General features: G+C 34.9%; 2 protein-coding genes across 2 annotated transcripts; both read left to right on the top strand.

The window, feature by feature from the left end:
• Positions 1–14: 14 nt before the first annotated feature.
• Positions 15–617, top strand: LOC112096387 (protein FAR-RED IMPAIRED RESPONSE 1-like). Its single transcript, XM_024179818.1, has one exon. The coding sequence runs from the start codon at positions 15–17 to the stop codon at positions 615–617; it is 603 nt and encodes a 200-aa protein (XP_024035586.1).
• A 2,035-nt stretch (positions 618–2,652) lies between these two features.
• On the top strand, positions 2,653–3,414 carry LOC112096386 (protein FAR1-RELATED SEQUENCE 6-like). The gene has a single exon (XM_024179816.1). The coding sequence runs from the start codon at positions 2,653–2,655 to the stop codon at positions 3,412–3,414; it is 762 nt and encodes a 253-aa protein (XP_024035584.1).
• The last annotated feature ends 12,251 nt before the right edge of the window (positions 3,415–15,665 follow it).

The following is a 15,665-nucleotide window of genomic DNA, read 5'->3' as shown; positions in this document are numbered from 1 at the left end:
ATTATTTTGTAGAAATGGAGTATTTGGAAAATGAGCATGCATTTGAAGAGTTGCAAGAAACAAGAGCTAACGATGTAAATGAAATTGTGGAACCGAACAAATGTGAGCCAGCTCTTGGAATGTTATTTGATAATCATGAAGAAATGTTTGCATTTTACAAAGCTTATGGTAAACAAGAGGGGTTTCCTGTGAAGGTTCGAAGTACTAAGAAGGGGACCGATGGAATTGTAAAATATGCAACATTTGCAAGTGGGTGTAGCGGCAAGTCAGAAAGTAAATCTGCTAATGCATTGAAGCCGAAACTGAATGTGAAAAATGGTTGTGATGCAAAAATTAGAGGTTGTCTAAATGAAGATGGAAAATGGGTTCTTCGAACTTTAAATCTTCAACACAACCATGGATTGAGTCCAGACAAAGCTAGGTATTTCCCATGCAATCGCAGAATTAGTGCAAGCGCTAAAAAGCAAATTAAAATGAATGATTGTGCAGGAATTAGAATTGCCCAAAATTTTAATTCTATTATTGTTGGAGCTAGTGGGTATGAAAATGTGTCATTCTTAGAAAAAGATTGTAGAAATTTTGTTGACAAAACAAGGCGATTACAGCTTGAGGAATGAGATGCTATGGCGCTTTTAAAGTACTTCCAGAAAAAGCAAGCAGAATGTAATGGATTTTGTTTTAGCATTGATTTGGATGAAGATGATCAATTAAAGAATGTGTTTTGGGCAGATTCGCGGAGTAAGGCAGCTTACAAATACTTTGGAGATGTCATCATATTTGACACTACATATCTGACCAACAAGTATGACATGCCATTTGCGCCCTTTGTTGGAGTTAATCACCATGGACAATCTATTTTGTTGGGATGCAGATTGATTTCACGCGAGGATATGGAGACATTTACGTGGCTATCATGCATGTCTGATTCTCCTCCCCTTGGTATCATTACAGATCAAGACAGGGCAATGCAAAAAGCAATTGAAAACGTTTTTTGATAAGTGCATATTTTTCATATATTTTGTTATTAATTTCTCCGTCTTGTTCTTGTTTTGATCTTAAATATTCTAGTTATTTTAGTTAATTTTTAATTGAATAGGGAATTAATTAATATACATATTTTACCCTTTTATTATATTTACTAGTTATTTTTATTTCTTATTTTTAATTAATTATATTATTTTATTGAATAGAGAATTAATTGGAGATTGTGGATAAAAAAAGGCATGAAGAAATTCAAATTGAGAAAGAATAAAGATTAAATTGGAAGACAAAAATACAGTCAAGAATCGATAGAACCGAGTGGAAGAAATCAAAGTAATTAATCCAATTGAGAAATGTTGAATAATTAAAAGATTTAATTTTTCCAATTGGCAATTGGAGTGCACGTGCATGGCATTGCAAAAGTGGAAAGCAATTTAAACGGGCCCGCAATTGACTTTCAAAAGTTGGAATTAATGGCTTTTGGTGGCGTTAAATTGGAAAAGGATTTCAATTAGAATTGAAAAAGGATTTCTTTAGACTTGTTGGAGAAGAATTCGGTCAATTAGTATTATAAAAGGAGAACTGCCAGAGAGCGAGAGGGAGGAGGGCAGACGCAATTCGAGCAAGAGAATTTGAGATTGCAGCCGCAAGAAGGAAAAAAACAAGGGAGACGCCGGAAGGAATTAAAATTGAAGCAAAGGCAGCCGCTTGAATTAATCTCCATGACTTGTTTTATCAATTCTCTTATTCCCAATTCAATAATGTTAGGCTAGATTTTTATTTGGTTGAGGGTGAATTCAAAACCCTAAACATGCTATAAAATTAAATTTAAATTCTATCATTCAATTTATTTAATTGATATTGTTTATGTTCTTCTATAATTAATGTTCATGGTTTATTCTTGTTTTATTTGAGTGGCCAATTAGATAGGACTTGAATAAATTTTATTGCTAGATTAAAATTCTTGATCCGTAATTGTCTTGATATTTTAATCATCAGTAGCAGGTTGAAATTAGTGATTTCAATTGAAGAACATAACCTAGGTTAAATAATCCGAGCTTATGTGTTTATTGCCTAGATCAACCTAATATCTTTCTTTGTTTAATGCTTCCATTATCTTAAATTTAAAGAGCTTGTTTTAAATTATTTAATGGTTAGAGATTAGGTGAAGAGCTTGTTTTGCCTAACAACACACTAAGGAAAGATTGAGACTATCAGAGCTTATTGTTGTCTACGGTTGATAGTTTCAATATAAATTGATAATAGAATTGATATATTATGTGTATGTTTGGTGGTGGCGAATGAACCTTTAACCAAAATTTTCATCATTATTATTTCTTTCTCCTTTAATTAGAGTTTTTATTAAATTCTTGTTCGTAATTTTAATTTCTTTACTTCTTACTATTTAGTTAAAAATTCATAAACCCCCTTTTTATTTATAATTGGTATTTTCTTTAGTTAGATTAATTTATATTATTATTACTACTATTATTTTATTTTAAATCTTGCTTTAGAGTTGATAATAAATAAAACTACATAGTTTTTATGGGATCGATCCTTACTCGCTCTGTACTAATTATTTATATTAGTGGTAAGGTTTTAAATTTGGTGCACCTTAACGACACTACCATTTTTCCTACTACTAGGCATCGATGGTGTTTATGGCACATAATGAAGAAGGTGCCTGAGAAGCTAGGGGCTTTTAAAGAACGTGAAGGTATTATATCTTCCCTGCTTTCTGCTGCTTATGATTCACTGAGTTTTGATGTGTTTGAGGAAGCTTGGCATTGCATGATTATAGAATATTATTTATGGGATAATGATTGGTTAAATGGTTTGTACGAGGAGAGGCATCGTTGCGTCCCACGCTATTTAAAATGCTATTTTTGGGCAGAAATGTCAACAACTCAGCGAAGTGAAAGTATGAATGCATTTTTTGATGGATTTGTTAGCTCAAAAACAAATCTGAAACAATTTGTAAAGCAATATGAAAATGCATTGAGGAGGAAAGCTGAATTAGAATGGCAAGCAGATGCCAAGTGTTTCAGTAAAAGGACACCATGCGTATCAAGATATGAGATGAAGAGGCAAGTTGAAGAAGTGTACACCATTTCCAAGTTTAAAGAATTTCAAGAAGAATTGACTACTCTGATGTATTGTGATATCTCGGATTCTGTGGGATCAATATATCAAATAATTGAATCATTTGGGCAAGGTCGGAGAGGCTTCTTTGAGGTTGTTTTTAAAGAAGCTGAATGTGAAGTTACTTGTATATGTTCAAAATTCCAGTTTAGGGGGATTCTTTGCAGGCATGCCCTTGCAGTGCTGATACGTAACTCAGTTGAATTACTTCCAGAAAGATACATTTTATCAAGGTGGAGGAAAGATGTGAGGAGATGTTATAGTAAGCTGAAAGTTTGTTATGGTGTGTAGAATTTGACCATCCAGCAAGAAAGATATGAAAAAATGTGTAACGTTTTCAGTGAGGTTGCAGACATAGCCTCTGATGATGAAAATAGCTATAAAACGGTGTTGGATTGGATTAAGAAAGCAATGAAGGATCTGCCCAAGCAAATTCGCTGTGAAGTGTGGGAAACACTAATACTGGTGGAGCAAGTTGTAGCAGCAACAAACAAATTAACAGTGAGAGTGTGGAAAGAACTGTTATTGGCGAAGTAAGTTGTGGCAGCAACAATGTTCAACTTGCACTGAATGATCCAGTAGTGACACATCGTAAAGGCCGTCCACCTTGCCTAAGGAAATAATCTTTGATTCGTAAGAAATCCGTTCAAAAGAACAAGTCCGCACAAAAAAATAAGGTATGATTAAAAACAAAGATCGATTTTCTAATTAATTTGGTCTTAGTTTAATTGTCTTTAATAATCTTGTAGGATTTACAACAAACTGCCCCATCATCTTATCATGTGCCTAATGAAATCTCCACACAAGGGAGCAACATAGCCACGGTAAATTTTGTGAATTTTTTCTTTTAAAATTTTTTTTTTTCGAGGATATGTAACTAAGTAGAAGATTGCGTATATGTAGACGCTACAAGAAGGAAGTACTATTTATGGAAATCTCAACCAATGCGGCACTATGGGCTATTGTTGAGTGTTAGAAAATGTATATTTATAAAGGAGAAAATTGTCATTTTACACTTCAAGTTCCACTAACATTCCTACTTTTATGTATTCAAATTTCTTGTCATTTAATTATGTGTGCTGTATTATAATTAAGTATTTTATGTATTTTAGGGGCATCATAGTCATTTCACAATGAACGAGAGATCAGATGGCAAAATGGACGTCGCTTTTGAACTCAGGATGGTCGAAAACCTTAGGAGGAACATAAAAGGAAAAATGGCACTGTTCACACGTACAGTACTATTCACATGTACGGTATTGTTCACGATACTGTTCACATTGACGGATCAATGACGTGGCATTGACCGATGATGTGGCATTGACTGATGAGGTGTCACGATCCTGTTGGACTAAAATTTTTATGCACTGTTGATGGTGACGTGGCAGCATATTAGTGGACCAAAAATCTCGCGTACGGTACATGCATTACACAGGATTATTTTCAACCAAACTGCGTCACTGTTCAAGCCAGGTCAAACCTTGTTATTGTTCAAACCGCGTGGTCAAACCGTGTACTGTTGACTGATGACGTGGCGCAATCCTGAGCGTCCAAACTGTTTTTAATCTGATGGTCATGATTTACTCAATGTATCTATAAAAAGGGGGCCTCCCCCCTAATTTGATATCTCTGAATCCATTTTTTGGACTTCATTTTCTGTAATTCATTCTCCATCTTGTATTTTCTACGTATTTTAATAAATTTCCATTTTGCCCCTAGTTCAATTATGAGTAGCTAATTTTCTTTCAAGCTTAGGTTGAAGGTGAAGTCTCAACATGTGTCATGGGCTTTATTTGGTAAATTTACTTTTTATTCCCCTCTAATATTTGTGGATGTTTTGACTTCTCATTGACAAATAAAAATAATCTTGTCTAGATACCGCCTTGATTTCACCGGCTCTCTAATACAAGGTTATTATTATTTGGCACGATAAGCCCTTAGCACCATATTGATTAGAGTGTCGTTCATGAGGTGTAGATTCCCCCCTCATGATTTAATTGATATTAATAAGGAATATTTAGCCCATGGTGCATGTAGATACGGATCCAGATACCCAAGTACGTCATTTCAATAGATTTCTCTTCAATTTATTCTCGTCATTTCAATTCCAATTTTAGAATAATCTAAGTCACTTTCACTACAAATCCAACCACCTTCATACAAAATTAATTCTACATATAATTAAAATCCACCTCCTCGTAGGATCGACACTCGTCACCATTGATCTATACTACAATAGATTCGTACACTTGCGAGTTCAATAAAATTTGCACAGCAAGTTTTTGGCGTTGTTGCCGGGGAGGTAAATTATTTTAATTTGTAGAATTAATTTTTGTGAATAATTTTTTAATTGTCTTGTAATTTTTTTAATTAAAAAAAAGAAAAAGAAAAAAAAAGTGAATCTACATTTAGAGGTAAGAATTTCTTTTCTTTTTCTCTTCTTTAAAATTCGGTAATTTAATTTTCAATTTAATTTTCTTTGTATTTTTTTAGCTTATTAATTTATTTTTAGTTAATTTATTTCACATATTTTTTTCAAGTGTTTTTTTTTATAGAAATGTTGTAACAGCGTGATAAGGTTAGTTTCCTAATTTCTCATTTTTCTTTATTTTTATTCGTTTTGTTCCCATTTATTTTTTGTTCTTTGCATGCATGGTCGTAGGTCATTATTACATAATCTTGAACCTATAGACCTTGAACTAGAAAAAACAATTCGCACACACAAGCACGTTAAAAATAAATTTGGAATGGATTTACAAGCACCACAGGAGAGACCATTTAAGGACTATTTTAGTCCTTTAGCTAATTTGAGCACATCATGTATAAGATACCCAAATGTAGCTGTTAGGAGTTTTGAACTAAAACCTAGTGTGCTAAATTGTCTCCCCACATTCTATGGCTTAGAAAATAAGGACCCATATAATCATTTGAATGATTTTCATGCTGTTTGTCAAACATTTAGATATGAGAAATTTTCAGATGATGATGTTAAACTTAGACTATTTCCCATTTTCTTTAAAAGATAGAGCTCGTTCATGGGTCAATACATTGCCTGCTAATAGCATTACATCATGGGAACAAATGGTTACAAAATTTTTGAATAAATATTTCCTAGTGCATAAAATCAATGCTATTTGCAGGGAAATTTCAGAGTTTACCCAGAGAGAAGACGAGCAGTTTTTCGAAACATGGAAGCGATTCAATGGGCTACTCTTGAAGTGTCCACATCATGGGTACGAGAAATGGCATCAATACCAATACTTTTTGGAGGGGTTATTGTCGAATGTGCAAGAATGGCTAATGGCAACAAGTGGAGGAGAGCTAATGTCAAAAAGTACATCAGAGATTTGGGAATTCTTCTAGCGACAAGCGGATAATTCCCAACAACGGAGTCGGTCACTCAGGAATACTAAAAGAATTAAAGGAGTGAATGAGGTTCACATTGGCGAGTGGAGTTCAAAAATTAAAGAAGTCAAGGAGATAATTGAAGGTCTCTCTCGACAAATAGCATCGTTAACGACTGTTAAATCAACAGAGCCACATGACCATGACTCATACTCAGATCAAGCCAATGCCATAGGTGTAATGAGAAAACCATCGAATTACAACCCATACTCTAACATATAACCCTAGATGGAGAGACCACCTCAATTTTTCATGGTCTCAAGGATTCCAACAGAATGGACCAGCAGCTCCAGCTCTATTAATGCAACCAATTCCTCAAGCCTCTCAGCCACCATTTAAACCATACAATCATGACCAGAACTATTCTCAACCCAGACCATGGGAGGATGCATTCTAGAATTTCAAGAATGTTACTCACTCTACGATTGAGCAACAGAATCGCACCATTGATGGACTACGAAATGAGTTGAGAGCAGGCTTCAACTCACAAGCCCAATCAGTTTCAAGCCTTGAGAAGATGGTGGGATGACTTACTTCTTCAGTTCAGACATTGGCAATGACTGTTGAGAAAGGAAAGTTTCCAAGTCAACCAGTGCCTAATCCTAAAGGAGTGCATGAAGCAATTACCAGTTCACCACAACAGCATGGAGAAGTCAAAGCTATCATGACCTTGCGAAAAGAAAAAGAAGTCGACAACAAAGTGGAGATGTCGGTGACAAAAGAAAATCAAATTGTACCTGTGAATGTTGAGGACTCACCATCGGAAGAGAAAGAAGAAACTAACCCATGAGAATATGTTCCCAAAACTCCATTTCCACAGAGGTTAGCTAAAGGAAAAAAGGGAAATCTTCAAACAGGTAAGTATTAACATCCCTTTACTTGACGCTATAAAGAAAGTTCCATCTTATGCCAAGTTTCTTAAATACCTTTATACTAAAAAGAGAAACATTCATGATCAAAAGAAGACATTTTTAACAGAAAACGTTAGTTCTATACTCCAACATAAAATTTCTCTAAAATGCAAAGACCTAGACTCCCCCACTATCTCATGTAGCATAGGGAACCACACAATTGAGAATGCTTTGTTGGATTTATGAGCTAGTGTAAATCTGTTGCCTCACTCAGTATTTTTGAAACTTAGACTTGGAGAATTACACCCAACTCCAGTGGTGTTACAGCTTGCAGATCAGTCCACAAAAATATCTCGTGGTATTGTGGAGGACGTACTTATCCAGGTAGATAAGTTTTATTTTCCTGTTGATTTCATTGTAATTGACACTCAACCAATACAAGATTCAAGGAAGCACATCCCCATTATTCTAGGCCGACCTTTCTTGGCAACTACGGATGCTCACATTCAATGCAGGACTGGAAATATGCAGTTGTCCTTCGGCAACATGACTATGGAGCTAAACATTTTCAACATTGTCAAACAACCTCACAATGCAGATGATGGAATTGTTGATGTGGATTTAATAGAAGCATTAGTTGATAATATTTTTATTTCAAACCTTAGTGATGATCCTTTACAAACATGTTTAACTCACTTTGGTTTGGATTTTGATATTGACAGATCGGTCGATGAGGTCAACGCCCTACTTGACTCAGCACCATCCATAGACACTAATAAATGGAAGTCAAGAGTTGAAAAACTAGCACTATCAGAGAATAAACTCATCCCATCATCAGAATCACTACCGAAACTCGAGCTCAAACCATTACCCAACACATTGGAATATGCGTTTTTGGGAGAAGAAAGCACTCTACCGGTAATCATCTCATCATCCCTAAACAACGAACAAAAAGGTAAGTTGTTGGATGTTTTAAAAGAGCACAAAGGAGCATTAGGATGTACCATAGCAAACATCAAAGGTATACCTACTAAGGAAATGCAACGTCGGTTAAATCCTAACATGAAAGAAGTTGTTAGAACTGAAGTCCTTAAGCTATTAGATGCAGGTATCATTTACCCAATTTCTGATAGTTCATGGGTCAGTCCTATACAAGTTGTCCCTAAAACGTCAGGAGTCACAGTAGTTACCAATGCTGATAATGAATTGATACCAACTAGAGTAACTACAAGATGACGTGTATGCATTGATTATAGAAAGTTGAATTCTGTCACACGTAAAGACCATTTTCCTTTACCATTTATTGATCAAATGCTTGATAGATTAACAGGCCATGAATTTTATTGCTTTCTAGATGGCTACTCAGGATACAATCAAATCCCCATAGCATCAAAAGATCAGGAGAAAACTATTTTCACTTGCCCTTTTGGCATTTTTGCATATAGGAGGATGCCATTTGGATTATGTAATGCACCTGCTACATTTCAACGATGCATGTTAAGCATTTTTTCTGATATGGTTGAACGATTCCTTGAAGTCTTTATGGATGACTTTTCTATCTTTGGTGACTCGTTTGATCAATGTTTACATCATCTAACACTAGTTCTGTAGAGATGTACTGAGAAGAACTTAGTCTTGAATTGGGAGAAGTGTCATTTTATAGTAAAACAAGGTATTGTTCTCGGTCACATCATTTCAAGCAAAAGTATTAAGGTTGACAAAGCCAAGATGGATCTCATTTCTAATCTTCCTCCACCCAAAATAGTCAGAGAAGTAAGATCTTTCCTTGGGCATGCTGGTTTCTATAAACGTTTCATTAAAGATTTTAGCAAAGTTTATAGACCCTTATGCAATTTACTTGCTAAGGATGTACCTTTTATCTTTAATGATTCATGTCTTGTGGCGTTTGAAAAATTAAAGCAGTTGTTGACATCATCACCCGTCATTCAGCCCCCAAACTGGAGCTTACCATTTGAACTCATCTGTGATGCATCTGATTATGTAGTAGGAGCAGTATTAGGACAAAGAGTTGATCGAATTCCCCATGTTATTTATTATGCTAGTATGACATTGAATGATGCACAGTTGAACTATTCAACTACTGAAAAAGAAATGCTAGCAGTAGTGTTTGCATTGGAAAATTTTCAATCTTATCTCATTGGTTGTAAAATAATTATGTTCACAGATCATGCTGCTCTTAAATATCTTCTCATGAAAAAAGATGCAAAAGCTATACTAATTTGTTGGGTGTTACTTTTGCAGGAATTTGACTTGGAATTTAAAGATAAGAAAGGCACAGAAAATGTTGTGGCAGACCATCTCTCTTATCTCCATTTTGACACAATTACAGAGCCATTAACATTGAATGAGTCATTCCCAGATGAACAATTAATGAGTTTGAAAGTATTACCATGGTATGATGATATCGTTAATTATCTTGTTACAGGTCAACTTCCAGAGCATTGGACCAAACGAGACAAGCCTAAATTCTTTGCAAAAATAAAGAATTTCTTTTGGGATGACTCATATTTGTTCAAGTATTGTGCAGATCAAATTGTTAGACGATGTGTCCTAGAAAATGAAATTCAGAATATCCTTTCATTCTGCCATGAACAAGCTTGTGGATGCCATTTCAGTGCTAAGAAAACAGTTACTAAAGTTTTACAATGTGGTTTTTATTGGCCAACTATATTTCGAGACGCTTACACTTTCTATTCTTCATGTGATAGGTGTCAACGAATAGGGAGCATTACACGAAAGAACATGATGCCACTAAATCCAATTTTAGTGGTTGAGATTTTTGACGTATGGGGTATCGACTTCATGGGACCCTTTCCCTCTTCTTTTAGCCATCAATACATATTGGTTGTTGTTGACTACGTATCGAAATGGGTAGAAGCAATTCCATGCAGAACCAATGATCACAAGGTAGTGATAGGATTTTTGAAAAGCAACATTGTTTCGTGCTTTGGATTCCCTCGAGCAATAATCAGTGATGGTGGTGCCCACTTTTGTAACAAAGCATTCAAAGCACTTTTGAAAAAATATTCAATCACTCAAAAAGTGGCGACCCCATATCATCTGCAAACCAGTGGCCAAGTTGAGATCTCCAATCGAGAAATAAAGCATATATTAGAAAAGACGGTGCAGCCGGACAGAAAAGATTGGTCATTAAGACTTGATGATGCATTATGGGCATATAGAACGGCTTTCAAGACCCCAATTGGGATGTCACCCTACAGGCTAGTGTATGGAAAAGCTTACCACCTACCTGTGGAACTCGAGCATCGTGCATATTGGGCCACCAAGAAATTCAACTTTGACATGCAGCAAGCCAGCTCAGAAAGAATATGAAAATGCCAAGATTTACAAGCAACGAATGAAAGTCTTCCATGACAAGCAAATTATGAGAAAATCATTCACTCCAGGTCAGAAAGTGCTTTTTATTCAATTCTCGCTTGCACCTATTCTCAGGTAAATTACGCTCTCGATGGTCTGGCCCCTTTATTGTTCATATTGTTTTTCCACATGGGGCAATTGAAATTAAGGACCCAAAGAACGATGTCACGTTTAAAGTTAATGGTCAAAGATTAAAGCCATATCTAGAGTACCAACCATATGGAGAGGACATCGAAATAAATTTGAGTGACCCACCAGATTTGAATTAAGTTTTTCTTTCTTTCTTTTCGGTGATTTGATTTTTTTTCTTTCTTTTTATTATTTTTTTTGCTAATTGAAATTATTTTTGCATAAGTGTGTTTGTTTAACCATTAAGTTTTTTTTCTTATCATTGTTAATCACGAGTACCATACTTAAACCATTCCTCCTGAACATTCTTAAACCACTTCAACGTGTAAAATTTCATCTCAAAAGGCAGATTCAATTTTGTAAAACACATCGTATTTGGGCTCTGCAACCACCAGAGTTAGTATCCTATGTTGAGGATTTAGAAAGCCAACTCAGAGACATTGAGAGAAGTGTTTACGACATCCAGTTGGAGCTTGAGGTAAATTCAATAAGAGGACAATTTTAATTTTCTTTGTGTGTTTTAATTTGTTTTTCTATTTTTGTTCTTTAGTTTGTTACCCCGTTGAAGTGGCGGATAACGGTACTCCGTGACAATCAAGTCGGTTACTTCAGTTTTCTCATAATAACTGATATTCTGAGGCGAAGGTATGGACAGAAACGAGATTCTAGCGAAGCTTCACAAGCGATTCCCTTCACTTCCTCAGAATGCCCTCCTTACAATCTATAAAGCCCGGTCCGAACGCATGCGATTGCTCATGAGGAATAACATACCTGTTGACATCCGTTGGTTAATCGAGGCTAAAGTACAATTGACAGGTGAGTTACCTCCAAAATTTATTGCATACATGCCTGGTTGTGGTAAAGGAAATTATGCAAGAAAACGAAGAGCTTAAAGAATTTATGTTGCTTGTCATAAGTGTGCCAGAATGAGTTGCGATAAAAAATCATGTTCTTTAGGAATGGTATCTGATAACGGAGAAGATAAGATTCAATTCATTAGCGATGGCTTGAATAAGGAGTCATCGGATGATATCATTTAGTCTCTTGAAACGCATCCCAGTGGATATGTGCAAGGTGCGATTCTCCAGTTATAGCCATTATTCCAGAAAGAGCATGCACGATATAGTCTCGGGAATCTGACTATAAACGACTCGGTTTGCCAGTTAATAAGAAAACTGGATGGGAAGCCTATCCTCGACCCATAGAGGGCGTTTAAGCCATTTCTAGACGTAAAACCAGAGGAAGATGTGAGCTACAGTCGCAACTACCTGTAAATATCCTTTTACTTTACTGTTGTTTTATCTCATTGTTGTTTTATCATTTGCATTATTGTCTTTAATAATTTTATTTTATCATTGTTTCTTTTTCTTTTTACTGCTTCCTTTTTGACTCGCGAGCCATGTGCTTTACACGTTAATTGACACTGACATGCTACCTCATACACAGATGTGACCCACTGTCACCAAGATTATTAAATATGATTTTTTATCAAGCACTCACAAATTATTTTTGAGAAGTATCCCAATGGCAGCTACTCCCAATAGACAATTCAAGAACATTTGTGTGCTTTCTGGATTTAACTATGGTAAACATAAAGAGTTCGTCTCCGATATGCAAGAAAGAATAACTGAAATGCTTAATCATGCCGATGCTTTTATTTTCCTTCCAGGAGATCTTGCAACACTAGAGGCACTTATCACACTAGCATCTTGGGCCTATCTGCACATTCACCCGAAACCCAATGGTTTGTTAAATGTCAATAATTTTTATGATGGCTTTATCGCATTTCTTAACCATGCAATAAAAACTATTTCATTCCTTCCACAGCGAAAAAACTTTTTATTTGTGCTCACACTGCTAATGAGCTACTTGATCTGTTACAAGCTTATAAACCGGAGCCAGACCCCTGGACCTTTGTGTTGGAGTGTCCAAATAATGACGGTAACAGTAGCCGCAGTAAGAAGTACAAATTAGGTTTAACTCTCTGCCTGTAAATATTTTGTTCTGTATTGCACCACCCAGGTGATGTCTTCTAAACTCTACTTCTTTCCTTTAAAACATTGAGGACAATGTTTCGTTCTGGTTGGGGGGAGGGAATAGTCGACAATTGTGGAATCTTAGTTAAGTTTTTACTAATTTTTTGTTGTAGAAACTAACTGTTGCTAACTTTTTGTGTTGAAGATGGCTAAATATAGAGTGTAGTTACTCTAGAAACGCATCTTCTTCGTTAAAAAAAAACAAAAAAAATTCTGGATATTTTATTTTTCTTTATTAATTTTTTTTACAATCATTTTTCTTCTTCTTTATAATTTCTCCTTTATAAATATACACTTTCCAATTTTTTTTGAGTCGAAGATGACTGAATAAGGAGTATAGTGCCTCTAGAAACGCATCTTCTTAGTTAAAAAAAAATTATTTTTCTATCATTTTAAGTGTAACTTTTCTAATTAGTTTTTCTGCATCATTTTCACATTTCTACATGCATATTTTCCTTTCATGTTTAGAATAGGTTGGGAGGTAGAATGTTGTTTAAAAAAAAAATTGTGTGATTTGTTTTAACATTGGATGACATGATTAATTTCAAATTTTAGTATTTGTATTATCTTTGGTCTTAAGTGATGTTACGCTATGTTTGCTACTTTACATGTTGATGTCGGAGATAAATATGAGTTACTTGAAGGAATGAACATGTCATTATAAGTACCAAGTGAGTTTTTGAGCCTATCATTTTTCTTGGAGAATAACTATTTTGCCCATTCTTCATACAACTTAGTAGTTTATTATTTTATACATGATCTCTAGATTTTTTTTGAGTTAACCCTTAAAAAACAATTGTTGTAAAATTAAAAAAAAAAGAGAGAAAAAAAGAAGAAAAAATGTATGTTGCTACATATGGAGGCCCATATAACTAGTAGATATGGAAGATTCTTTAGAGCCCTAAAAAAATGATAGAAAGACCATCTTTGATTCGTTTGAGTCTTTCTAGCCATCCCTTTTGTGAAATATCCATAGCTAACCCTTTTGAGCCTTAAAACAAAAAAAAAGCTTTTTCTTTGTCAACTTATCATCTTGACCCACTCCGATTTGGAGTATTACCCAATGTCTTATAAGTTTCATCACTTATTTATGTTTGAGAAAAATGTAAATAATTCTTTTGTTCAGTGACGTGCCAAACAAAAGAAAAAAAAAATTGTTGTTTAAAAAAAAGAGAAAAAGAAAAAAAAATAATAGGTGAAGTCCACCTTGCAACTTTAAAAAAAAAACAAAACAAAATCTCTGCATTTTTCTCAAACATACACTTTGTTTTCCTTATTTCCCCTCCTTTGTTAGCCATGTCCCTAGCCTACGTTACGTCATAATAAAAATCCTTTTTGATTTTAGGGAACTATAGTCTGAAGTAGAAGCTATTTATATGGGCTAAAAAGATGTAGTGGTGCATAAAAAAAATAAAAATAAATAAATTGGGTTGACTAACATTTTCATTTGACTTGAGATCGTATTATTTCTAAGTTGAGGGCATATTTCTTTCATCTTGGTGAGAGCATGTGATATCACTTCTTTATTATTTTCTCTCAATTACCATTCATTTGAGTGACTATTTTTATTGGGTTTAATTTCTTTGTGAGAGTGTCACTACTTCCAGTAAGATTTTGGGGTTTGACATGTCATTCTTGAAAGTAGCTATGACAAAGTCTACTGGGCTAATTCATGTGGATGGTTGATGTGGGTGTGATGTTTCTGTAGACTAGAGATAATGCTTATACTTTTATTTGATTACTATCATTAGTCTAATTGAATAAACATGATTGTTAAAAAAAAAAAATCATTTTGGATTTGAATTTTGTTTTCGCTTTATTTACTAGGGACTAGCAATAAGCTGGTTGGGGGGTGTGTTGAGTGTTAAAAAATGTATATTTATAAAGGAGAAAATCGTCATTTTACACTTCAAGTTATACTAACACCCTTACCTTTATGTATTTAAACTTATTGTCATTTAATTATGTGTGTTGTATTATAATTAAGTATTTTATGTATTTTAGGGGCATCATAGTCATTTCATAATGAATGAGAGATCAGACGGCAAAACGGACATCACTTTTGAACTCAAGACGGTTGAAAACCTTAGGAGATACTTAAAAGGAAAAACGGCACTATTCACATGTACGGTACTGTCTACGTTACTGTTCACGAAACTGTTCACATAGATGGATCGATGATGTGGCATTGACCGATGATGTGGCATTGACTGATGAGGTGTCACGATCCTGTTGGACTAAAATTTTTATGCACTGTTGATCGATGACGTGGCTGCATATCAGTGGACCAAAAATCTCGCGTATGGTACATGCATTACACAGGATTATTTTCAACCAAACCGCATTACTGTTCAACCCGGGTCAAACCGTGTCACTGTTCAAACCGCGTACTGTTGACTGATGACGTGGCACAATCCTGAGCGTCCAAACTATTTTTAATCTGATGGCCATGATTTACTCAATGTATCTATAAAAAGAGGGCCTCCCTCCCTTAATTTGATATCTCTGAATCCATTTTTGGGCTCCATTTTCTGTAATTCTTTCTCCATCTTGTATTTTCTACGTATTTTAATAAATTTTCATTTTGCCCCTAGTTTAATTATGAGTAGCTAATTTTCTTTCAAGCTTGGGTTGAATGTGAAGTCTCAACATGTGTCATGGGCTTTATTTAGTAAATTTATTTTCTCTTCCCCTCTAGTTTTTGGGGATGTTTTGACTTCTC

This window comes from Citrus clementina, unplaced genomic scaffold (genome assembly GCF_000493195.1).
Source record: "Citrus clementina cultivar Clemenules unplaced genomic scaffold, Citrus_clementina_v1.0 scaffold_8, whole genome shotgun sequence".
Lineage (NCBI taxonomy): Eukaryota > Viridiplantae > Streptophyta > Magnoliopsida > Sapindales > Rutaceae > Citrus > Citrus x clementina.
Note: the sequence above shows the minus strand (reverse complement) of the source record. Positions and strands in the feature narration are given on the sequence as shown.

Coding starts and splice junctions, on each gene's coding strand:
- LOC112096387 (XM_024179818.1), top strand. CDS start 15: ATGGAGTATTTGGAAAATGAGCATGCATTTGAAGAGTTGCAAGAAACA.
- LOC112096386 (XM_024179816.1), top strand. CDS start 2,653: ATGAAGAAGGTGCCTGAGAAGCTAGGGGCTTTTAAAGAACGTGAAGGT.